Source organism: Hippocampus bargibanti, linkage group LG07, assembly GCF_051943395.1.
Source record: "Hippocampus bargibanti isolate YZ-2025 linkage group LG07, ASM5194339v1, whole genome shotgun sequence".
NCBI classification, from domain to species: Eukaryota; Metazoa; Chordata; class Actinopteri; order Syngnathiformes; family Syngnathidae; genus Hippocampus; species Hippocampus bargibanti.
The window spans coordinates 24331232-24355649 of record NC_142740.1 but is presented as its reverse complement, the minus strand read 5'-3'; the positions used below and the strand labels follow the sequence as shown (position 1 = coordinate 24355649).

The 24418-nt window shown below is 42.6% G+C and overlaps 1 protein-coding gene across 1 annotated transcript in view; it reads left to right on the top strand.

The window, feature by feature from the left end:
- The window catches only part of abca7 (ATP binding cassette subfamily A member 7), a 51266-nt gene that overhangs the window by 18760 nt on the left and 8088 nt on the right, over nt 1–24418 (top strand). Inside the window, exons 18-40 of the mRNA XM_089000401.1 lie at nt 4761–4874; nt 5137–5308; nt 6029–6160; nt 6567–6706; nt 6799–6936; nt 10828–10985; nt 11496–11559; nt 11728–11930; nt 14365–14446; nt 15333–15475; nt 18105–18229; nt 18829–18927; nt 19050–19242; nt 20979–21073; nt 21312–21344; nt 21429–21528; nt 21612–21686; nt 21793–21956; nt 22101–22278; nt 23200–23315; nt 23611–23755; nt 23886–24009; nt 24182–24353. Coding sequence (XP_088856527.1) covers nt 4761–4874; nt 5137–5308; nt 6029–6160; nt 6567–6706; nt 6799–6936; nt 10828–10985; nt 11496–11559; nt 11728–11930; nt 14365–14446; nt 15333–15475; nt 18105–18229; nt 18829–18927; nt 19050–19242; nt 20979–21073; nt 21312–21344; nt 21429–21528; nt 21612–21686; nt 21793–21956; nt 22101–22278; nt 23200–23315; nt 23611–23755; nt 23886–24009; nt 24182–24353 — 2965 coding nt within the window. The remainder of the gene's footprint in view (nt 1–4760; nt 4875–5136; nt 5309–6028; nt 6161–6566; nt 6707–6798; nt 6937–10827; nt 10986–11495; nt 11560–11727; nt 11931–14364; nt 14447–15332; nt 15476–18104; nt 18230–18828; nt 18928–19049; nt 19243–20978; nt 21074–21311; nt 21345–21428; nt 21529–21611; nt 21687–21792; nt 21957–22100; nt 22279–23199; nt 23316–23610; nt 23756–23885; nt 24010–24181; nt 24354–24418) is intronic.

Sequence of the window (24418 nt, the reverse complement as noted above, 5' to 3'; positions counted from 1 at the left end):
GACCGCCAGCAGTTCCCGATTGCCGACGTCGTAATTGGCTTCGGCGGGGCTGAGCCGGCGGGAGAAGAAGGCGCATGGGCGTAGCTTCTGGTCGGTGGGAGAGCGCTGGGAAAGGACGGCCCCTACTCCGGACTCGGATGCGTCAACCTCGACCGTGAACGGAAGATCCGGGTCGGGATGACGCAGAACGGGGGGGTTGGTGAAGGCACGACGGAGGCGGTTGAAAGCCCCCTCAGCATCGGGAGTCCACCTGAAAGGGAGCTTGGTGGACGTGAGGTTAGTGAGGGGGAGTGCCTTCTGACTATACCCGCGAATGAAGCGGCGGTAGAAGTTGGCAAACCCCAAAAACCGCTGAAGCTGCTTGCGCGTCTTTGGGATCGGCCATTCCACCACCGCCTTGGTTTTGGCGGGGTCGGCCCTGAGCTGCCCCTGCTCCACCACAAACCCCAGGAACGACAGAGAGCGGACATGGAAGTCACACTTCTCTGCCTTCACATAGAGCCGGTTTTGCAGGAGCCGCGCCAGGACCCGTCGGACGTGTTGCCGGTGTTCTTCTGCAGAGCGAGAAAAAATAAGAATGTCATCGAGGTACACAAAAACAAAAACATTGAGGAAGTCCCTGAGCACATCATTAATTAAATTCTGGAATACGGCAGGCGCGTTCGTGAGCCCGAGCGGCATCACCAGGTATTCAAAGTGCCCTAAAGGCGTCTTGAAGGCTGTTTTCCATTCATCCCCCTCACGGATTCGGACCAAATGGTAGGCGCTGCGAAGATCTAATTTAGAAAAAATGGTGGCGGACTGAAGGGGCGCAAAGGCCGAATCCATGAGGGGGAGAGGGTATTTGTTGCGGATGGTGATGTCGTTCAGGCCCCGGTAGTCAACGCATGGGCGCAGGGATCCGTCCTTCTTGTCGATAAAGAAAAACCCTGCGCCCAGCGGGGAACGCGACGGCCGAATGAGTCCTGCCGCTAGAGAGGAGTCTATGTAAGTGCTCAGGGCTTCCCGTTCCGGTTGAGAAATATGGTAAAGTCTGGAGTCCGGTAATGGAGCCCCTGGCTGCAAGTCTATAGCACAGTCATACGGTCGGTGGGGCGGCAGGGATTGGGCGTTGTCTTTGCTGAACACCTCCCGCAGGTCGTGGTAGCAATGTGGCACGCCTTTGAGGCAGATGGCCTCGGGCGGGCCACCGCGGGAGGGGTTACGCCCTGCCGTAGCCGACCGCAGGCAGTTAGCGTAGCAGTAGGGGCTCCAGCCCTGAATGGTGGGGCCCTCCCAAGAAATGGATGGGTCATGGGCCTTGAGCCAGGGGAGACCCAAGACCAATGGCGCGTTCCGGGAGGGCATAACAAGAAATTGGCGGTGCTCCACATGGTTGCCTGCCACTCGGAGCTTAAGTGGGGCTGTGAGGTGGGTGACCCGGGCTAATAATCGGCCATCCAGGTCGACGATCTCCTTAGGGGGAAGGAGATCTAAAAGTCGGCAGCCCAGCAGGTCGGCCAGGTGGGGGTCGATAATGCACCCGTCGGCCCCCGAGTCCACGAGTGCCCGCACTCTTTGGGAGCTGGAGGGGCCAAATAGTTCACTCTCCAGCTCCAACCGTGTGACTCGTGTAGTGGACTTAGCCCCCAACGGATTCCGTTTCGGCGGGGACTTACATTGGCCGTGGGTCCTAGGCTGGGGGCCTCGGGTGCGACGAGCCCTCGGGTTGGCGCGGTCGTCTCCCCCCCCTATCACCATCGGTTCACAGAGTCCCTCCTGGGGCTGCACGCGGTCGCTGCCGGGTGTGGTCGACCGGGGTCGGCTTCGGGGTACCTCGGGCCGTCGGTCGCTCAGCTCCTTTCGCCGCTCTCGAAGACGCTGATCCAAGCCGATGACAATCCCGACGAGGTCGTCGATGGTGGTGCCGGCGTCGCGGGTAGCCAACTCATCCTTTAGGTCGGAATTCAAGCCGCGACGAAACACCCCCCTCAACGCTCGGTCGCCGTAGCCGCTGCCAGCGGCCTGGATCCGGAAAGCGACGGAGTATTCTGCGGCCGAACGGGCCCCTTGGACGCAGTCGAGGATTCTCCCTTCCGCCTCGACCTCCGTCACTGGATGGTGAAACACCCGGCGAATTGTCCATAGAAATGTGCATGATGGGTTAGCGATCACTATTGACAGTGTTTGCACTGAATTTTCTGTGAAGTCAGCTCTGATAGGGTCCGTCTCCTTGTGAGTGACTTTGCAATTGAAAGTAGTGATGTTGAACAAGTTGTGAATGGTCATCAAATGTCACCTTGAAATTGCTCTATTTCACAATTTACAGTGACGGGCAGAGTAATGAAATATTTTTCCTTTAAATGGCAGAACGGCGGTGTACCCATCCTTTGCCAATCATGACTTCCTGTAAAGGATATCAGCTTTTTCTGTGTCCAGAAAAAAAGCTGATATACTTTTGTCCGTGTCCAAATTCGCAGGCTGCGTGCCCTGAAGGCCACATTTTCAGCTGCATACCGTATTCTGTCCGCATGACCGTGACGTCATTGGCCTGCAACTTGCCCGTATGTGGTGAAACGAAAGTAGGCTGGGTCCTTCGTGGATCGCATTTAACTCATTCACCGGCATTCACGAATTTATTTGGGAATTGAAATATGACGTAGAGCGCCATTCTCGAATTTGTTTCGGTTTTGTTTTTACATGCTTAGGTGGCGATAAAGCGCTGGCCATGGCCTCTGGCAATGTTTCTTTTTCTTTTCCACAAGGGGGCACCATTTCCGTTTTTTCCATGTTAGCGCCTTGTTCCATCTTCAGCTGTTGTTAATGTACAATATAAACCAATATGTATTTATTGAATTGTATTTTGGACAGCCACCCTCATTTCAAGATAATTTAGGAATTAACTATTTTTTTCTGATGAAAACAAAGAGTCAAAGGTTTCTAACGCTGTATTGAATGTTTATGTAGTCCTAAAACTCAATATTCTGTGGGTTCTGGAATTCTAGTGACAATGACAAAAACCCTGGCACTGGAGTGGACACATTTTTGCACGTCTGGCCGTGAATGAAATATGCAGTTAAGGAACTGTAGGAGAAATAGCCAGAAAAATATGGTGAATTTTAACACACTTAAAGGACAACCGACGCCTCCCGACAAGTTGTGTCCATAATTTGTAAAATTGCTTCAAATGACTTCTACTGAGTGTATTTTACAAAGATTCCACCGCATATTGCAATATTTTCCGTTTTAAGACTCGCGCTGAACATTCCGGAAGTCTTGTTTTTGAGTTGGTGATGTCATGTCACGTCACGGAAGGAACGCCCCTAACCGAAAAAAGGACACATTGTAGCAGTCCTTCCATCACGTCAATGCATTTTGCTGTACTTTGTTTGGTCTGAAAACTTCGTTTAGCACCTAAAAGAGGAGCAGGTGGCAACAAAGCTCTGTGTAAGGAATTAATCTGCCCGTAGAAACGGGCTGATTAATTCCTTACACGGAGCTTTGTTGCCATCTTCTGCCTCTTTGTGGTGCTACATGTCCCGCCCCCAGATACCACAAAATGGCACGGAATAAATTCTTTAATCGATTGCAAACATGTATGGTTTCCTCTTCAGAACTATTTGAATCATATTCATAAGTGGATGAGTAACAAGAAAGCATATTCTCCGAATCTGAAGCCATTGTTTTGATTCTCGAGCAAGGCAAGACGTCTTGGGTGTGACGTCACAAACAAGGGGGCGGGACCTTCTGAAACTGAAACTTTCTGAGGTCATTTTGAAGTAGTTTTGGGACACTTTAAGTCATTTTTATTGGTGTTTTGCATTTGACTAAAATATCATACTGTGTGTTTTGGGTATTTTAGATGCGTTAAAACGTTTTTCTGATGTCAGTTAGGAAACAAAAAAAGTGATGTCGGTAGTCCTTTAATGTGAATCTGGTCATTGCATGCAGTCAAGTTGCACCCTTGTTTGGAGGACCCGGTACATTAATTTAGCACAGCCGATGCATCACCAGCAAATTATTACGTGTTCCATATCAGACACTTGTTCAAAACTGACAAAATGTTCTCAGTCAATAATTTTTAGCCTACACAATATTGAAAGATTATTTTACTTGTGCACAAAACGCCCGACAATCCTGTGCACATTCACCAAACTTTTCATTTGTGAAAAATATTTTTTTAATGATAAAAAATACATTTATCACAAATGAAAAAAAGTAACATAATTAGTATAGGCATTGAGTATAACTTTGAAATTGCGCTCAAAATGAACCAGCCAATGGTAGACCTAGCGGGTGTGGCTTCTTCCCCCAAGCCATTAACTCTTTGAACCCTTTCAACAGTAGCCAAAATGGAACTGTATAGTGCCACTTAGCAGTTTTGTTTTGTTTTTTTGACGACGATACTAGTGCAGCGTGTTCTACCGGAAACAAATTCCTTGTGTGTTCTACATACTTGGCAATAAAGATGATTCTGATTCTGATAACTAATTGACATGTTTGAGTCAGCTGTGTCTTAACCTCAGTCGAATAACTGAGACAGATTCACCAAATGCTTAGGTTTCGATCGAACCTAGGTAAAGAATCACTGAACTTATATTATACACATTACTATGACAACATATGCTCACCCACAGAAAAACTTATCCTGTGACTGAAAAGTGACTTTGAGAGTGTTGATAGGCGCTTATTAATGACATGTACAGGTATTATGATTTGCTCTGATTTGCTTTCGTATTGTTAGGACAGTAACTGAGTGGTGGGCAATGTGTGTCCTTCAGGTGAATTTGGCATGCCGCGGCCGTGGTACTTCCTCTTTCATATTAACTACTGGAAAGGAATTCCGCTGGAGGATGGCATTCCAATCCCCTCTGCCCCAAGGGTGCAGGGTAAAGGTGAGACAAAAAGCCGGCGTACATAGTGCCTTTATTTCCTTCACGTATTTTGCCTGCCAGCATGACCGATGAAACAAATGCACAAATGCATAATCAGTCACGTGACGCCCGGAGTGTTACGCTGTGGTTCCTTGTTTTATTTATTTTACAGGCAAAATTCACTGTGTACTTTGTTTAGCATATTCACATTGTATTATGAGCAAAATGTGTGCAGATAAGCAGTTAACGGTCTGTTTGTTGCTATTACTGAATGTCTATGTAGATCGCATTGAAGCAGACCCAAGTAACCTGGTCCTCGGCGTCAGCATATGTGACCTCGTGAAAATGTACGACAAAGGAGCCAAACTGGCTGTCAACCACCTCAACCTGAAGTTCTATGAGGGGCAGATCACCTCATTTCTCGGTCACAATGGAGCAGGAAAAACTACTACCATGTACAGTAAACTTGAAGCCATATGTGTACAAGAAACGGCATCCCCCTCCCCAATCACCCCAAACATTTGAAGGGACATTTGAGCCAAGATGGTCAAATTTTCACTATCTAGCTGAAATAATTGTCATATTTTATCATAAATATGATTTTTAGCCTGCATTTTCAATTATATTAGTTTGTTTTGGAGAACTAAATTAAAAAATGGACTTTGAAACCCCCTCCTGGAAAAGAGCAATATAACCACACACCTTCCAGGTCTTTGTAGTAGTCAAGGAAGGAACTGGAGAGTCTTTGTCTCTTCAGTCATGCATCACATCACACATTGCTCATATCAAAACTACAGATTTCATTTGGCCCCCAAATATATGTAGACATGTCGACTTCTTCCTCTTCACATATCAAAAAATGATTCAACTTTCTATGGCTGACTCGAAAGCTAAGAGTAAATGAGCAGATTTGGTGCAGTTTGTTATGTCTCTTTTCAGGATCAGAATCAGAAAGCCTTTAATAGTCCCACAATGGGGACATTTTAGAGATATGCAAATACTTTGCGTCCGAGAGGCTTTTCCGAAGCTTAAAATGCAAAACGAGCGCTCCATCCAAGTGTCCCTTTTAAATGTACACAATATCACATCATTTATTTCAATTATGTAATTGGGTTCATTTTTGAATTTCAGAATCTATACAAATCAGGAAAAAAATATGTGTTCTTCTCTTCCAGATCAATATTGACCGGTCTCTTCACACCCACATCCGGAACGGTGTATATTCATGGGATGGACATACGCCACAACATTGACACCATCCGAAAGACTCTTGGAGTTTGTCCGCAATATAATGTCCTGTTTAATGTGTAAGGGTTATCTTAATGCTACACTTGCTTGACCCTAAAATTCAGTTCAACGGTTCTTTCTACATGAGAGCCCAAATCTCTGAAACAGTGACGATGAAGGCAGGAATTTTAACCTTGTTACATTATTAATTTAAGTTTCCCACAGTGTGAACCTTGTAATTAACCGCTCAATTCCAGGATTAAACACATTCCTCAGCTTGTTACAAAACTGAGTTATGCAAAAAAGTTCGGAAACATTGACCAGTTGGACAGGTACATTCAAATGAAGTTCTGTAAAATGTGTAAAGTGAATTTTAGTTCATTCACCCAAACGCCCCCCCACCACTTACGTTTTTGGGAGTGTAATGTATAATATTTGTTAAAGGTTTGATGAATCACTTATCTTCAACCGTTCTTTGTGTCATAGTCTAACTGTGGAGGAGCATATATGGTTTTATGGACGTCTCAAGGGTATGTCTGAAGAAGAGGTGAAGGCTGACCTAGAGTCTTGGCTTGAAGAAGTTGGACTTCTTCACAAACGCTACGAACAAACTGCAACGCTCTCCGGTGAGCTCACACAAGTACTGTGTGGTAACCAGTGGGATTTTCTTATGAATTTTGCAAAAGTCTACCTTTAATCTCCCTCATATCGCTACCAGGTGGAATGAAGAGGAAGCTGTCGGTGGCCATAGCATTTGTCGGAGGCTCCAAGGTGGTTGTTTTGGATGAACCTACAGCAGGGGTGGACCCATACTCCCGTCGGAGCATTTGGGACTTGTTGCTGAAATATCGCAAAGGTAACCTAAAATTGTTCATTTTAGGTGCACAAAAACAATGGTCCAAACATGAAAACATTTTTCCCAATTAGATCAAAATATTCTCTGATAGAAAATAGTGCCTATAAAGAACTAGCCTCAGGATGGACTATTTATTTACTACCAAGCTCACTTAAAGGACAACCGACGTCACTTTTGTTTTTTAACTGACATCCGAAAAATGTTTTATAGCATCTAAAATACCCAAAACAGGCAGTATGATATTTTTATTCAAATGCAAAACACAAATAAAAATGACTTAAAGTGTCCAAAATCTGCAAAAAATTGAGCTGCGAATTGGGTATTTTGAGAAAGTCCCGCCCCCAGTTCGTGACGTCACGCCAAGACATCTTGCATTGCTGGAGAATCCAAACAATGACTTCAGATTCGGAGAATATGCTTTCTTGTTACACATCCAGTTATGAATATGATTCAAATAGTTCTGAAGAGGAAAGCATACATGTTTGCAATCGATTAAAGAATTATATGTGCCATTTTGAGGCAACATTGGGGGAAAATCTCTCACCCAAAAAAAGAGGCACAAAATGGCGACCTCCAGTGGCCACCTCCGTTTCCACAGGCTGATAAATTCCTTATATGGACCTTGGATCGCCTCTTTTGGGTGCAACACGGTTCTCAGACCAAACATGTCCAGCAGGGGTGTCAAACTCATTTCGCATCGCGGGCCACATACGGCCTAGGGAGATGTCAAGTGGGCCGGACCATTAAAATAATACCATCCTCTGCTAAAAATAGCAAAAATATAATGTCTTTCCTTTGTTTTGGTGTAAAGAAGCACAAAATCATTAGGAAAATATTGACATTTAAGGAACTATCCTTTAACAAAACATTTCATGAAACACCTCATATTTCCTTAGACAAATGTGCAATTTACTTTTATCATTCACAAATATGCATTGCAACTCCCACTGATTGTACAAAGGCACAAAACTTTAATTGGTACTGAAAAATATAGTAATGCACTTTAAGATTAAATGAAACTTTTAAAGAAAGGAATTTTTAAGGAGAGTGATTTTAAATGTGTAATAAAGAAAGTGTTCACCTGTCCTGTAAATATGTAAACTTCATACATGAAACATACATACATATACAATACATACTGAAAATGTATGGAGTTGTATGAAGAGTAGAATTCCATCACATAACTTTTGTTTTGAAGCTGCTGACTAACATTAAAGTGTGGTATGGCAGGCTGTGGGTAATGTTACTGTCGCTGAGAAGTTTGTCAAACTGACGATGGTTCAGACCTCTGGACCGGATGAAATTTACAGTGCGAACAACCACCTCCATGACGTGGTCCATTTTCAGCGACTTGCATCACAATGCCTCCTGGTGCAAAATACAGTGAAATGTCCAGAAACGATCTCCTCCATTAAGGGCTTGTGCTTTGTCTTTGAACTTTGTCGCGACACCTGCTTTCTTTCCGAACATGGATGACACGCCGTCTGTATCCAGGCTGACAGCGCGGGACCAGTCCACTCCAACTCTGTCCAATACAGCAACAACAGAGCCGAAAATGTCCTCGGTTGTTGTTGTGTCCATCATTGGCACCAACTCAAGAAACACTTCAGTAACAGTCAATGTCTCATCAACTCCTCGAATAAATATGGCCAGGAGGGCCACGTCTGTGATGTCAGTGCTCTCGTCAATTGCCACGGAAAATGCAATAAATCCTCTCTGCTATAGTATTCCTCGTCAGGCTAATATTGGCAAAAGCTTGTCGCTTCTCGGAACATACAAGTTCAGCCGCCTTCATCATGCATCTTTTAACAAAGTCACCGTCGGAATATGGCTTTGATGCTAATGCTATTTCGCTAGCAATTAGGTAGCTGGCTTTTACCGCTGCTTCACTGACTTCTCGGCTCCGGATGAAAGTTGACTGCTGTTTCCTCAGACCCGCCAGCAATTCGTTAATCTTTTCTCGGTTGTCCTTGCAACCCGTCATATTTTTCGCTGTGATGAGTCTCGTAGTGGCGTCGAATATTATATTCCTTCAATACCGAAACTTGTTGCAAACACACCAAGCACAAAGGTTTTCTGTGCATCTCTGTAAATAAATAGGACTTGGTCCATTTTTCTTTGAAAATTCTACACTCCTTATCTACTTTTCTCCGTTTGGATAACGACATTTTGGCTAATGAGGGTGTAGCGGAGAGGTAGAGACCAAGGTATTAACAACGTCGAAACAAGCAGCAGATGGCGCATTGACACCGTCTGCTGTTTTCAGTCTGTCTCAGTGATGCGGCGTGTCTTCTACTCTGATGGAAAGAGTGTGCTCCTTAGCGGATAATCCATGAATTGCAGCGAATTAAAAATATTAATTCCATGTCTTTTATGCATTTTTCCACTTTCAAATTATCCTGCGGGCGTGATCGAACCTCCTTGGGGGCTGGTTCCGGCCCGCGGGCCGTATGTTTGACACCACTGATGTACAGCAAAATACATTGACGTGATGGAAGGACTGCTACAATGTGTCTTTTTTCGGTCTGGGGGCAGTCCTTTAGTGACGTCACGTACGGACTCGTCACCAACTCAAAAACAAGACTTCCTGAATATTCAGCGCGAGTCTCAAAACGTAAAATATAGCTATATGCGGTGGAATCTTATTAAAATACGCTCAGTAGAAGTCATTTGAAGCCATTTTACAAATTATGGACACAACTTGTCCAGAGACGTCGGTTGTCCTTTAAAGGGCAATCGACACCATTTTTTCTTGTTTCCTAACTGACATCAGAAAAACGTTTTATAGCGTCTAAAATACCCAAAACACGCAGGCTGATATTTTTAGTCAAATGCAAAACACAAATAAAAATCAAAGTGTCCCAAAACTACTTCAAAATGACCTCGGAGATGGCGAGTTTCAGAAGGTCCCGCCCCCTTGTTCGTGACGTCACGCCAGGACGTCTTGCCTTGCTCTAGAACAGGAGTGTCGAACTCCGGTCCTTGAGGGCCGCGGTCCTACATGTTTTCCAAGTCTCCCTGTTGCAACACAGCTTCGGGTGCGTTGCAACAGGGAGACTTGGAAAACATGTAGGACTTCAGCTCTCGAGGACCGAAGTTTGACATCCCTCCTCTAGAATCAAAACAATGGCTTCAAATTCGGAGAAGATGCTTTCTTGTTACTCATCCAGTTATGAATATGATTGAAATAGTTCTGAAGAGGAAAGCATAAATGTTTGCACTCGATTAAAGAAGTCCTTCCGTATCATTTCGAGCCGTCAGGACTCCAATGTAGAGTCCCAGAAAATGCACAAGATGGCGCCCAAGCTCCGTTGGAAATGGGCTGATTTGTCTGCTGGGAATTTGTGTCAACTAGTATCAAATAGTAGTCTTGGTGCAACACAACGATTCACCATCGCGTTATTTATGTGTTTTCCTTCGAATTTCGTCATCAACACGGAACAACATTTCAGACCAAATAAAGTACCCAAAATGCATTGTGTGTCGCTTTCTCAGTCAGGGGCGTTTCTGACGTGACGTCATGTCAGGAATCGTCACCAACTCAAAAACAAGACTTCTTGAATATTCAGTGTGAGTGTTAAAACGTAAAATATAGATATATGCGGTGGAATCTTTGTAAAATACGCTCAGTAGAAGTCAGTTGAAGTGATTTTACAAATTATGGACACAACTTGTCCAGAGGCGTCGGTTGTCCTTTAATGCTGTTTTTTTTTCTAATTTTATCAGCACCCTAAGATTTTATTGAATCGTCCATTGCCTACATTTCACTAGAAGTATTTTAAGTTTAAGTATACGATTATCAATTAGATTATTTATCAATCAATTATTTCATATAAAATTGGCTAAATGATTGGAATTTGATCTTTTTTTTTTCTTCTTTTTTTATGTTAGACCGGACCATAATCCTGTGCACACATTACATGGATGAGGCAGAACTACTTGGTGATCGCATTGCGATCATCTCTAATGGAAGGTTGTGCTGCTGCGGATCACCACTTTTTCTGAAATCTAAACTGGGATCTGGCTACTCCCTGACTGTAGTCAAAAAGGTATCAACACTATCAGTAACAGTATTGATGCCACACCACTGCATTTTTGTCACAAATTTTTAAATATGTTTCTGGACAAAAATAAAGCAGCTGCCTAATTCTTTTCCAGCATTTTAACTCATTCACTGCCATTACCGAATTCATTTTGGAATTCAAAAGCTTGACGTGCAGCGCCATTCCCGAGTTTTTTTTAATGCTTGGGTGCCGATTAAGCGCTGGCCATGGCCTCTGACAATGTTTTTTATTTTCCGCCAGGGGGCAGCATTTGCATTTAACCATGTTATTTTCAGTCTTTGCACATTTTCGCAAATCATTTTAAATTTGTATAATGGGTATTCAAACAAATCTCTGGATTCACACTACAAGCTCTGAACGAAAAAATGTTTGAAAATCTACCTTGACGAAGACAATTGTGTTCGTAATCTGGTTTTGATTAACACTGAAATTTCAAGATGTTCAAGCAACAACGTGAAAACATGTAATGTAACAATGTGTTTTAAATTATTTCAGAATGGCAGTATACCCTCATCCTCAAATGAAGACACTGGTTTGGCTAAAGTGAGCAATGGTTCATGTGAGTGTTCTACATGACTATATCACTACAAAGGTGGTTAAAAATGTGATTTCATATGATTTTTTAAGCTGCAGTTTGGTTATAATTGTTTTGAGACATAGGCTGATTGTTCTTATAATGACAACCTTTTTTTCATAACTTATGTGCTGATTGACCTCCTTATGGTAGCCATGGGAGCGCTGGTGTCCTTGGCGCAACGCCACTTTCCTGATTCCAGGCTGGTGCAAGAGTCACAGTGTGAGGCGGTGTTAAATCTACCGCAAGAAGCCACCAAGAACAGTCGCATGGCTGTCTTTCTGTCTGAACTAGATAAGAATCTCAGTGAGATTGGAATTCTCAGCTATGGCCTGTCTGACAGCAAACTGGAGGACGTAAGTGAATCTCTCCCTTCATGAAAACGCATTTGCGGTCACTGTAATCTTCAATAATACACGTCTGTGTAAGCTCTGTCGTACAGGAATGGTCCATCGATGTAAATGTTTCTTCAGCCGTCATCTGTAATTCCTTGAAGGTGTCGGACGTTTCGCCTGTTATCCAAGAAACTTCGTCAGCAAACTAAAGTCTTACTGGTAGTTTCGCCCCTATATACAGTAAAGTCTCGTTATATCGATATTCTCGGGAGTCCGAAAAAATATCGATATAACCGGGACTATCGACATATCCAACCCTGCGCGCATGTAATTTTCTCCTTGCGTTCATAGAAATAGTATCGTAATAAGCGGTACTATCGATATCACCGATATCGATATAACGAGACTTTACTGTACCTCTTAAAACAGCAAAATCCTTCCCTTAACCATAATGGTGGGGTGAGGTTCAATTTGGATCGTTTGTACAATAGACTTCTTGGGCAACATAGGCTTAGTTATGCTGATGAGGTCATACCAGGGCAAATTGGGCAATCAGACCAGTCGTCAGTCAGGACAATAGAAGCAATCAGTGGAGCCGCAGGGATTGGCCCTCTGCTCCCCCCAACCTGAGAGCAGGGACCTATCATAGCAGAGTCCGGCACCGCCATGTCTGGACAGTAGGGACTATATATATATATATATATATATATATATATATATATATATATATATATATATATATATATATATATATATATATATATATAGGCGGCCCGGTAGTCGAGTGGTTAGCACACCGGCTTCACAGTGCAGAGGTCGCCGGCCTCCCTGTGTGGAGTTGGCACGTTCTCCCCGGATCCGCGTGGGTTTTCTCCGGGTCCTCCGGTTTCCTCCCACACTCCAAAAACATGCATGGCAGGCAGATTGACCACTCCAAATTGTCCCTAGGTGTGAGTGTGAGAGTGACTGTTGTATGTCTTTGTGTGCCCTGCGATTGGCTGGCAACCAATTCAGGGTGTCCCCCGCCTCGTGCCCGAAGACAGCTGAGATGGGCTCCAGCAACCCCCGCGACCCTAATGAGGAATAAGCGGTACAGAAAATGAGATGAGATATATATATATATATATATATATATATATATATATATATATATATATATATATATATATATATAGGGCCTAAACTACCAGTAAGACTTTAGTTTCCTGACGAAGCTTCTTGGATAAGAGGCGAAACGTCCGAGACCTTCAATAATACAATAATACATCTTCATTTATACAGCGGATTTACTGCAGCTGCAAAGTAATAACAACACACAACTTAAAGAAAAAACATCGACAATAATACAATTAATGAAGTTAAAATAAATTATTGATTTAAACTACCGCCATCCTTTATGAACCTGCTTGCTAAAATCCTAACCAAAATTTCATATTTTTGGATGTAAACCATATTAACAGTCATTATTCTTGACTTCAGATTTGCAAACTAGTTACAGTGAAACCTCGGTTTACGAACCCCTTGGCTTACGAACTTTTCGATTTACGAACGTTACATTTATGAAAATTTTACCTCGGCATACGAATTCCTTAATTTGTTGTGCGCTCTGTATGTAATATGTGGAGGGGATTAAACATTCTAATGGCTTCCCCAAATTCATAATGGACCTCGAGAGGAAACCCTAACTACAATGTAGCCCATGGCATAAAATGACTGTGACACCCCTGTTGTACAGTATAAGATAGCTGTCCATGTTAAGCGCTTTGTTGCAGTTTCAGCTGTGTTAAAGCGCTATTTCAATCAATATGTATTGTATTTTAAAATGTACTAAATCAGCAATTCGTCTGTGTAAGCTCTCAGTCGTACAGGAGTGGTCCATCTGTAGGGTCAGGTTTCGGACGTTTCGCCTCCTATCCAAGAGGCTTCGTCAGCGAACTAAAGTCTGACTGGTCGTATCGACCCTATTTATATATCCCTAATGTCCAGCCATGGCAGCGCCGGACACAGCTATGATAGGTCCCTACTCTCAGGTTGGGGGGAGCAGTGGACCACTCCCTGTGGCCCCACTGATTGTTCCTACATTCCTGACTAACGACTGGCCCATTTCCCCCACTCCCACCGGTATCACCTTATCAGCATTACGAATGTTGCCTAACCTGTTTTGCCTAAGCAGGCTATTGTATGAACGATCCAAATTGAACCTCACCCCACCAGACTGGTTTAATGAAGGATTTTGTTGTTTTATAAGAATCACTTCTTTAACCCCTCTTTCAAACCATATATGTTCTTTCGCTAAGATTTTAACCTCATTGTCGTCAAATGAGTGGTTGCTAGCTTTGCCTGTTGCTATCCCTCTTGGATAGGAGGCGAAACGTCCGAAACCTTCAAATTTGTACAGATGACGGCTGAAGAAACCTCATCGATAAATCAGCAATTGAACAAATGTCTTTTTCAGATCTTTCTACGAGTGGCAGAAGAATCTGAGGTTAAACCAGAACCTGAGCTGCAGACTGACCTTCCTCAACATTCGCAACATGGTGCGTGTGTGTGTGTGTGTGTGTGAGTGTCTGCGTGTGTGTGTTGTGTGTGCATGTGTGTATATGTGTGTGCATGTGTGTATATGTGTGTGCATGTGTGTTTGTGTGACCCAACGTGTCGATGGTATTGCACCTCAGACTATCTTTTCCTGTACTAATTGGAAGAATAAATTAATTTTTTTTCAGCAAACTACCTTTCAAATTACAGTAATATGAAATAAATTGCAACTCAATTGAGTTCATTGTTCAACAAAAATAAGATCGGTCAGGATTGGTAGGATAAACATTCTTCCATTTTCATAGCCTTTGCTGCTGAAGGTCAGAGATATGGACCTGAAGTTGACCCACCACTATTACTGCATTCACAGAGCACATATAGAGACACACACATTCACACTCGCATTCCCTCGGTTACCGAATGGAAAACTGAAGTCACGGTGGCCACGCAAAAGTCAAGCAAACACCGAATCACTGAATGTAATTACTGTACACACTTTAGCTTCAGGGCTTGTGAGCAGCACATGTATGAGAAGAAAGAAAGTACAGTAAAGTCTCATTATATCGATATCGGATATATCGATAGTCCCGGTTATATCGATACTATTTCTATGCACGCACGGAGAAAATTACATGCAAACAGGGTCGGATATATCGATAGTCCCGGTTATATCGATATTTTTTTGGACTCCCTTGAATATCGATATAACGAGACTTTACTGTAATACAATTGGATGTTTAGTTCATATTGTATTTTAACAGACACACCATTACCACGACATTGCTTTGCTCTCTTGTCTTTAAACTGAACAAGAATTGCACTGGTCAAAAACTGGTCAAAAAAATTCCTTATCCATACCGAATGAGCTCCCAAAATGTTTTGTCACAGAGCCTGGGGAGGAAGAGCTGGTGAGTCAACTTGTAAAAGGTGCCACCTTGACTGGTTGGAGACTGAAATGGCAGCAGTTGAGAGCTCTCTTCATCAAACGATGGCTGTATGTTCACAGAAGTCGCCGGGCCCTCTTTGCTCAGGTGATCACAAACGGCAGGAGAAAAGTGGGTCACTATGAAACACCTACGTCTGGAGCTACAATAATTATAACGGGACGCTGTTCTGCAGGATTGTGCAAAATTGCAAAGAGACACTATACAGTTATATTTGGGTTACTGTTTAGAGAGTTCATGGCGATGGAGGAAGAAGCTGTTTTTAATGTCAGCTGGGTTTGGTGCGCATGGATCGGTAGCGCCTGCCTGAGGAGTAGCTGTAGCTACTACTACTTCTTTTCCTTTCGGCTTTTCCCCTCCGGGGTCACCACAGCGAATCAATGTCCTCCATCTATCCCGGTTTTGTGCATCCTCTTCTCTCACACCATTTACCTTCATGTCCTCTTTGACCACATCCATAAACCTCCTCTTCTGTCTTCCTCTCTGTCTCCTGCCTGGCAGTTCAAGACTCCGCATCCTTCTCCCGTTATAGTCACTCTCTCTCCTCTGGACATGTCCAAACCAACTCTGTCTGGCCTCTCTGACTTTCTCTCCAAAGCCTCTAATATGAGTTGTCCCTCTAATGTACTCGTTCCTGATCCTATCCAACCTGGTCACTCCCAAAGAAAACCTCAACATCTTCAGCTCTGCTACCTGCAGTTCTGCTTCCTGTCTTTTCTTCAGTGGCACCGTCTCCAGTCCAAACATCATGGCTGGTCTGACCACGGTTTTATACACTATTCCTTTCATCCTAGCTGAAACCCTTCTATCACACATCACACCTGACATTTTTCTCTAGCCGCTCCAGCCTGCCTGGACACGCTTCTTCACCTCTTTTCCACACTCTCCATTGCTCTGGACAGTTGAGCCCAAGTACTTAAAATCCTCCACCTTCTTTATCTCTTCCTCCTGTAGCATCACTCTTGCACTTGGATCCCTCTCATTCACACACATATATTCCGTCTTGCTGCGACTAATCTTCATTCCTCTCCTTTCCAGGGCATATCTCCACATCTCTAGTTTCTCCGCCACCTGTTCCCTGTTCTCGCTACATATCATGTAGCGAGAACATCTCTTGTCATCTGCAAACATCATGGTCCAAGGAGATTCTTGTCTAACATCGTCTGTTAGCCTGTCCATCACCATAGTAAACAAGAAGGGGCTCAGAGCTGACCCCTGGTGGAGTCCCACCTCCACCTTGAATTCCTCAGTCATACCGACAGCACACCTCACAACTGTCTTACAGTCATGATACATGTCTTGCACCGCTCTGACATACTTTTCCGTCACTCCAGACTTCCTCATGCAATGCCACAGCTCTTCTCTGGGCATCCTGTCATATGCTTTCTCCAGATCTACAAAGACTCAATGCAATTCCTTCTGACCTTCTCTGTACTTCTCTATCAGCATTCTTAAAGCAAACACTGCATCTATCGTACTCTTTTTTGGCATGAAGCCATACTGCTGCTCACAAATGTTGACTTCTGCTCTTAGTCTGGCTTCAACTACTCTTTCCCAGAGTTTCATTGTATGGCTCATCAACTTTATTCCTCTGTAATTAGTACAACTCTGCACATCTCCTTTGTTCTTAAAAATGGGCACGAGTACACTTTGTCTCCATTCTTCAGGCATCTGGTCACCATCTAAGATCTTGTTGAATAACCCAGTCAGGAACACCACCGCCACCTCTCCAAGACACTTCCATACCTCGATTGGTAAATCATCAGGCCCAAGTGCCTTTCCCCCCTTCATCCTCTTCTGCGCCCTCCGCACTTCATCCTTGCTAATGCTTGCTACGTCTTGGTCCACAACAGTGACGTCTTCTACTCTTTGTTCCTTCTCATTTTCCTCATTCATCAATTCTTCAAAGTACTCTTTCCATCTTGCCATCACACTACTGGCACCTGTTAATACATTGCCATCTCTATCCTTAATCACCCGAACCTGCTGCAGGTCCTTACCATCTTTGTCTCTCTGTCTCACCAGCCTGTCAAGATCAGTCTCACCTTCCTTGCTGTCCAGCCGAGCATACAAGTCATCATAGGCCTCTTGTTTGGCCTTTGCCACCTGTACTTTAACCGTGCGCTGCATCTCCTTGTACTGCTGTCTACTCTCTTCTTCTTTGCTAACCTTTCTCTGTATACACTCCTGCACCTCCCCATTCCACCACCATCTCCTTATCTACCTTTCTCCACTCGATACACCAAGTACTTTCTGACCCGTGTCTCTGATTATGTTCGCTGTAGTTTGCCAGTCATCTGGAAGGACCTCTTGTCCTCCCAGTGCTTGTCTTAACTCCTTCCTAAATGTCATGCAACACTTCCTTTTTCAACTTCCACCATTTTGTCCTCACTTCAGCCTTTGGTTTCTTCATCTTCCTCACTGCCAGCATCATCCTACACACCACCAACCTATGCTGTCTGGCTACACTCTCACCAACCACTACTTTGCAGTCACTGATTTCCTTTAAATGGCGCCGTTGACACACTACTACTACTACTACTACTAATAATAATAATAATAATAATAGTACATTTAATTTACAAACACCTTTCTGAACACCCAAGGACACTTTACAATAAAACAACAATACATAGGACAATAAAACCATGAATACAATGATAAATAATAAAATAGCTGATTAAACTTCACTGTACTGTAATTTTGTGTGCTACAGATTGCACTGCCAACTATATTTGTGCTGATCGCCCTGTTTGCCAGTCGATTTGTACCACGGTTTAGAGATTACCCAGCCCTGGAGCTCCAGCCCTGCATGTATGGAAAACAGAACATTTTCTTCAGGTACACTTAAATGATGCATTCAATTTGCTCTGTCCTCGCTTGCTTAGTATAAAGGCACTACATTTGACTTTATTGGTGAGCCGTTCAGTGCCACTACTTTGGAATCTTGTCTTGTTACCGAAAGACTTTTCACTTTTGTGTTGCTAAAATGTAATGGAAGATAAGTGTTTTCGATCGAAAAACCTTTATATGAAAGGTGAAAGTATGTGAAGTGCATGAATTTCCTGTGTTGTAAATGTTGTGTCCTGTACTGTACGTCTGTGAAAGCTCTCAGTCGTACAGGAATGGTACATTGATGAAAAGGTTTCTTCAGCCGTCATCTGTACTTCTTTGAAGGTGTCAGACGTTTCGCTCCTCATCCGAAAAGCTCTGGCCCTATATATGGCCTTAAATACGAAGTACAGATGTCGGCTGAAGAAACCTTTTCATCGATGCCCTGTACTGTGCTTTAATTCACTGGCTCTTGTATATCTATCTGTACGGGTGACTGATTGACATTACAAGTATATAACATTTATCCACTATAAAAGTCAGCCTGTCATGATGCAGAATTGTATCATGTCATCTTATTTATTGTCATTCTGACCTGACATTTATAGCATGGATGTTCCTCAAAATCCCATCATGGAAACATTACTGGAAGCCCTGTTGGACCAACCGGGGTTCGATCGCAACTGTATGGCGAATACAAGCTTAGTGTAAGATTCAAACTCGTAAAAACATTGAAACACCATAACATTTCAACTAAACCTTACTACTGATCTCTTTGTATTGGACAAAAAATTCTGCCTCACCTTACCGCCATCCCATATTCCTGCAGGACCCATCGGAATGAAAGTCAACTAGGGCGTGTGTTCAAACGGCCTGAGGTCCCCGACTCCGTCCTGCAAATGTTCAACACAGGCAACTGGACCAAGGAGAGACCTTCGCCCGACTGTCAGTGTAGCACAGAGGACTCACGCCGGATTCTCCCAGACTGTCCAGAGGGAGCTGGCGGACTTCCCCCTCCACAGGTTAATATGATTTCATCTAATTCTCACTGATTACATGGAATTAAAATTTTTATCTTGACTATATTTGTTAAAATGTGAGATTCATGAATCAATTTAGATTGCGCTTGAATAAGAGATTTTGAGGATGGCTGAATGGATGATTTCCATGCTGCTCACAGTCTTGTTCAAATTATTCTTTCCTTTCTCTGTCCTCTAAATTTTTGATTGCTGGTTGATTTAGTTGCATAGATCTGAACACAATTTATTAATACTTTTTTTAGCAACATTTTCCATCTACTTTTTTTGGAATGGCATTGCAGTGCATCACGGAATGCTTTTGAAATTATTTTAACCTTCCCACAGGAGAAATGTGCATCTTGGAGCAGATTGTTTGAAAGAAAACTAACACATTAGAGGAAATTGAGGAATCAAATGTATGTGTATTTATTTGTATTTATTTATGCATGTATGTGTGTTTGTATTTGTATTTATGTATTTTAATTTGATATTGTATTTTTATTTGTTTATTTATTCATGCATGTATACGAGTATGTCTAATCTGGAGATCTATATTCGCTATTTATTTGCTATCCATTAGCTAGCTAGCTATTAGCTGTACAGCTGACTAAGCTGTCTGTCTGGCTAGCAGGTGGCTATCTGGCTATCTATTAGCTATTTATTCGCTTTCCAATAGCTGGCTAGCTAGCTAGCTTTCTATCTATTTGAGTTAGTTCCGGGATGAGTGAACGCTGGCGCGTGTGGCTGCCGCTGATCACCCACAGGAAAACTTTTTGTAAGGCGCTGAGAAATTAAATGTATTATTATTATTATACATACAGGGTGACCCAAAAAGATGCATACCCATGAAAATTTCAATTGTGGCTTTGATTAAACAGCTATTTATTTCAAATTACAACCACACATTATTCTGTTATTGTAAGACTATTTGTTAGGGTAATTCGCCATACAAACATCTCTAAACATTGTTCTGTAATCGTTGTTTACATTTTGGACTTCCTGATACGTCATATCCTGCCTTCCTATGCATGATGTCGCATTTACATTACGTCACATCCTTTGGCGTCACACACTGTGCGCCATATAAAATGTTCTCCCTTCTAGTTCGTCTCTCTCTCTATCGCCATGCTTCCTCCTTAAGCCGACACTGCGATGCCCCGCTCTCTTCAAGATTAAACCAACTTTCTGTTCTACACCTGGCTCCGTGATGATTTAACCATCCTTTTCCATCAACACCCGTAGAAGCGTTGAACCAGGGACGAACGATAAAAATAATCCAACACCATTCACCAGAGTTTCAGCTATCTCTGTCAATTTTTAGTCTATTTATGGCTTCCCCAAGATGTGTTTCCAAATGTCCACCATTGCAAGCAACCTGTACTCGTCTGACAAAGTTGTCAATCACTTTTACCCACTCCTCTCCTTGGGAAGGTGACCCAAAAAGATGCGTACGACTGAGTCCCTCACTGCAGCAATGTTTTCTCCGGATAATAATGTATGGTTGTAATTTGAAATAAATAGCTTTTTAATCAAAGCCACAATTGAAATTTTCATGGGTATGCATCTTTTTAAGTCGCCCTGTACAATAAAAGCCATGAACAATATTTACAACCTTTTTTTTCTCCCAAAATGAAGTAATGTGATTGTGAGAAGCATCAATGGATATTGAGACTTCTACAATATCAACTGTTTTCTGATCTCCCTGTATTATAAATGTCATTTTAATGTGGAAATTTCAGTTCACGCTGGATTCTGGTGTCACCCTGCAAAATCTGACGGGTTATAATTTGACAGATTACCTGGTGAAGACCTACTCACAACTTCTTGAAAAGCGGTACTTTTTCTATTGTCCTTCATTTTAAAGTTGTTTTTTTCTTCTTAAAACTAAGAGAAATGGAAATAGAATGTTACTCTTTCAGAATCATTCATCTTTGGCAACAATTATTAAATCATTGCACTGTATTGTTTGTAATTCTTTTTTATACATGCCAAGTTTTTGTTTTCATATAAACCTTGAATCCATGCTAATTGTGACCCCCAAAAATATTTAAAAATGTAAAAATATTTTACAGCCTGAAGTCCAAGAATTCGGTGAACGAACTGAGGTAAATTCCAAGAAGGGAAACTTATATTTTCAAGGCCCATTTTATTTCAGCCGTGTGTAAGTTATTGAAGTGACTGTGTTGCAGGTATGGGGGCTTCTCCCTCGGAAGTGTGAGGCCTTTACCTCAGGGTATCAATGTCAAGGATTCAGTTCCAAAAATCCAAAGTAAATTCTCAGTTCCACAGGTATATTATATGCCACTTAATTTTACCCTCCTGTTTGTCTTTTTCAGCACTGTGCAACACAAAACATGTTTTATTTGTTTCAGGGTAGTGCATTGAATACATTCTTAAACAAACTGCCTGGGTTTCTGGAACGGGCTGATGTACAAAATAACGTCAAGGTAGCGTTATTTCTTTTCTCTCCCCAAAATACCAGCAAGAAAGGGAATGTTCTAACCCATTTTATATGTGGGATTTTTTTGTACTTGTTTCTCTGTTATCCTCCAGCTATGGTTCAATAACAAAGGCTGGCATGCTATGGTATCATTTGTTAACGTGGTGAACAACGGCTTGCTCACAGCTGCACATCAACATGGCTCTCCTAGACCAAGCATCACGGCATATACTCACCCGCTAAACCTCAGCAAGGAGCAACTTAGCCAAACTGACAAGTGAGTACTCCATGGGTGACAAATGTAGATAGATGAGACAATGATCTCTGTCCTTGCTTGTCTTGAATGTATGGCTTGTAAAAGTGAAATATTCAAATAAATTGCTGCAATGCTAATTTACTGTTTTCTCTCTTGTTTTTTTAGGAAGTCAGGCTCAGTGGACATTGTGATTTCTATCTGTGTAATCTTTGCCATGTCCTTTGTGCCAGCCAGTTTTGTGCTATTCCTGATTGATGAAAGAGCTAGTAAAGCCAAACACCTGCAGTTTGTAAGCGGCGTCCAACCAGTCCTCTACTGGGTGACCAACTTCTGTTGGGACATGGTCAGTACAGAATTGCACCTCTTGAACCAAAGCAAATGTCAGACTTCATGCTTTGTGTTTGTGTGTTGGGAGTAGGCATTAGTTTTGCATATGCACAAAGAGATTGATTTTAAAAGTTGGATTGAATTGGATTAGCCTTCATTAGTCTCACAGTGGGGACATTTATATTTCACAGCAGCAAAGTTATGGAAGGAAGAGGAAATAAAAGTAAGAAGTAGAAAAACAAAATACAGCAGCTGCTGGAAAGGCAGCCACGCTCGGGTTGCCATCTTGAAATCAAAAGAGCAAAACAAACAAAAAAAAACAATATGACAACACAAAGATACAGTCATTCAATCTTAAGCACTTTCTGTACCCTCTTTGGTGCATGAAGCAGTTCGAGATGAAAGAGGAGAGGATCAAAGCGTGCTTTTCACCTGTGGATCAGGGATGTCATGGTGAAATGTGCACATCTACTACAAGTTAAGTGTTGAAAGCAAACACGAAGCTGTAGCATCAATTGCCGCAAGAGATTGTCCCACATGTCCTGTCCCACGTAAATCCGCTTCAATTCCAAGCCGCCACAGTCAGTGCTCTGCGCTAACTTGTACAAGCCTTAAACATACATTCCATACAAAATATAGCACTGAAGCAACTTACGGAGAAATTTACCTTACGAACAACCATTCGGAACGTATCTCGTTCGTAAGTTGGGGAGCGTTTGTATTTGTCTTCTGTTTTGTCATATGGTGATTTCTCTACACCATTCCGACCTGTTGTGAACCGTTTCCAGCCTTTTGGCCACGAGATTCATCGTAAGAAAAGAATCTGTGCTTGATGGTTGCACACTTGGCAGCATGCGTGTATCAGCATTGATTTTGATGAGGGGGTCGCTGCAACAATGTTAATCTTGTTTTTGTTTGAATGTTGCCATTGCTTCAGCTGAACTACATCATCTCCGCCTTCATCGTGGTCCTCATCTTCATCAGTTTCCAGCAAGAGGCGTATGTTTCAGCAACTAACCTGCCAGCTCTCATCTTGCTCCTCCTCCTCTACGGGTATTTATCGGCAGATCTTCAAACTTGGTATCCTAAATTAAATATATCCCAGCACACGCAATGTGAATCATATCAACGCTGATATATTTTTAATTTTGATATCTATAATATATCGATGAAAAGGTTTCTTCAGCCGTCATCTGTACTTTGAAAGAAGTACAGATGACGGCTGAAGAAACTTTTTCGTCGATGGACCACTCTTGTACGACTGAGAGCGTACACAGACATATCTATAATATACTCATCTTTAATTATCTGTATTAATCATACAAACAAATGTCATCAACCGCTTTAGGTGGTCCATCACCCCCTTGATGTATCCAGCATCCTTTGTGTTCACCGTTCCCAGCACGGCCTACATTGTTTTGACCTCCGTCAATCTCTTCATTGGAATTAATGGCAGCATTGCAACATTTGTTTTGGATTTGTTTCAGACTGAGGTAAAATCGCAAGCTACTCTTTCAATCTTTATTTTTCTGGCAGGCTCTAATACAGCTGTGTTAGATTTGAATTGAGGCTGTGTGTAGAACCAAGTTGTAAAATAATTTCTGGATGTTTATGCCTTTACAGTCTTTAAAAGATGTCAACATTGTCCTGAAGAAAGTGTTACTCATTTTCCCTCATTACTGCTTGGGAAGTGGCCTCATGGACCTGGCTATGAACCAAGCCAAGGCTGACATCTCTCGGACACTAGGTATGGCGATTTTCAATTTTAAATACTGCATGTACTTTTTAAATTATCCGATATTCATCAGGCTCACACGGATACTCCAAGTGCAATCCATATAACATTATGTTGAGCTCTCGCTGATGCTCATCGAGTAGTCGCAGAGCTTTCATGATTTAGTGGTTGTTGTCTTCTTCAGGCCTGAATCAGATCCTGGACCACCCTTTGCAGTGGGACTTTGTTGGCAAGAACCTCTTTGCTATGGCAACAGAGGGTGTTGTCTTTTTCATTTTCACCTTAATGCTACAATACAAATTCTTCACGAGACACATGAGTTTCCGAAACTCCCGTCTTTGTCTGCCATGTGTCAGGTATGCTCAGTTTGTAGTTGTCTCTGCTGTGTTAACTGATTTTAATACAAACGAAAAATATTTGG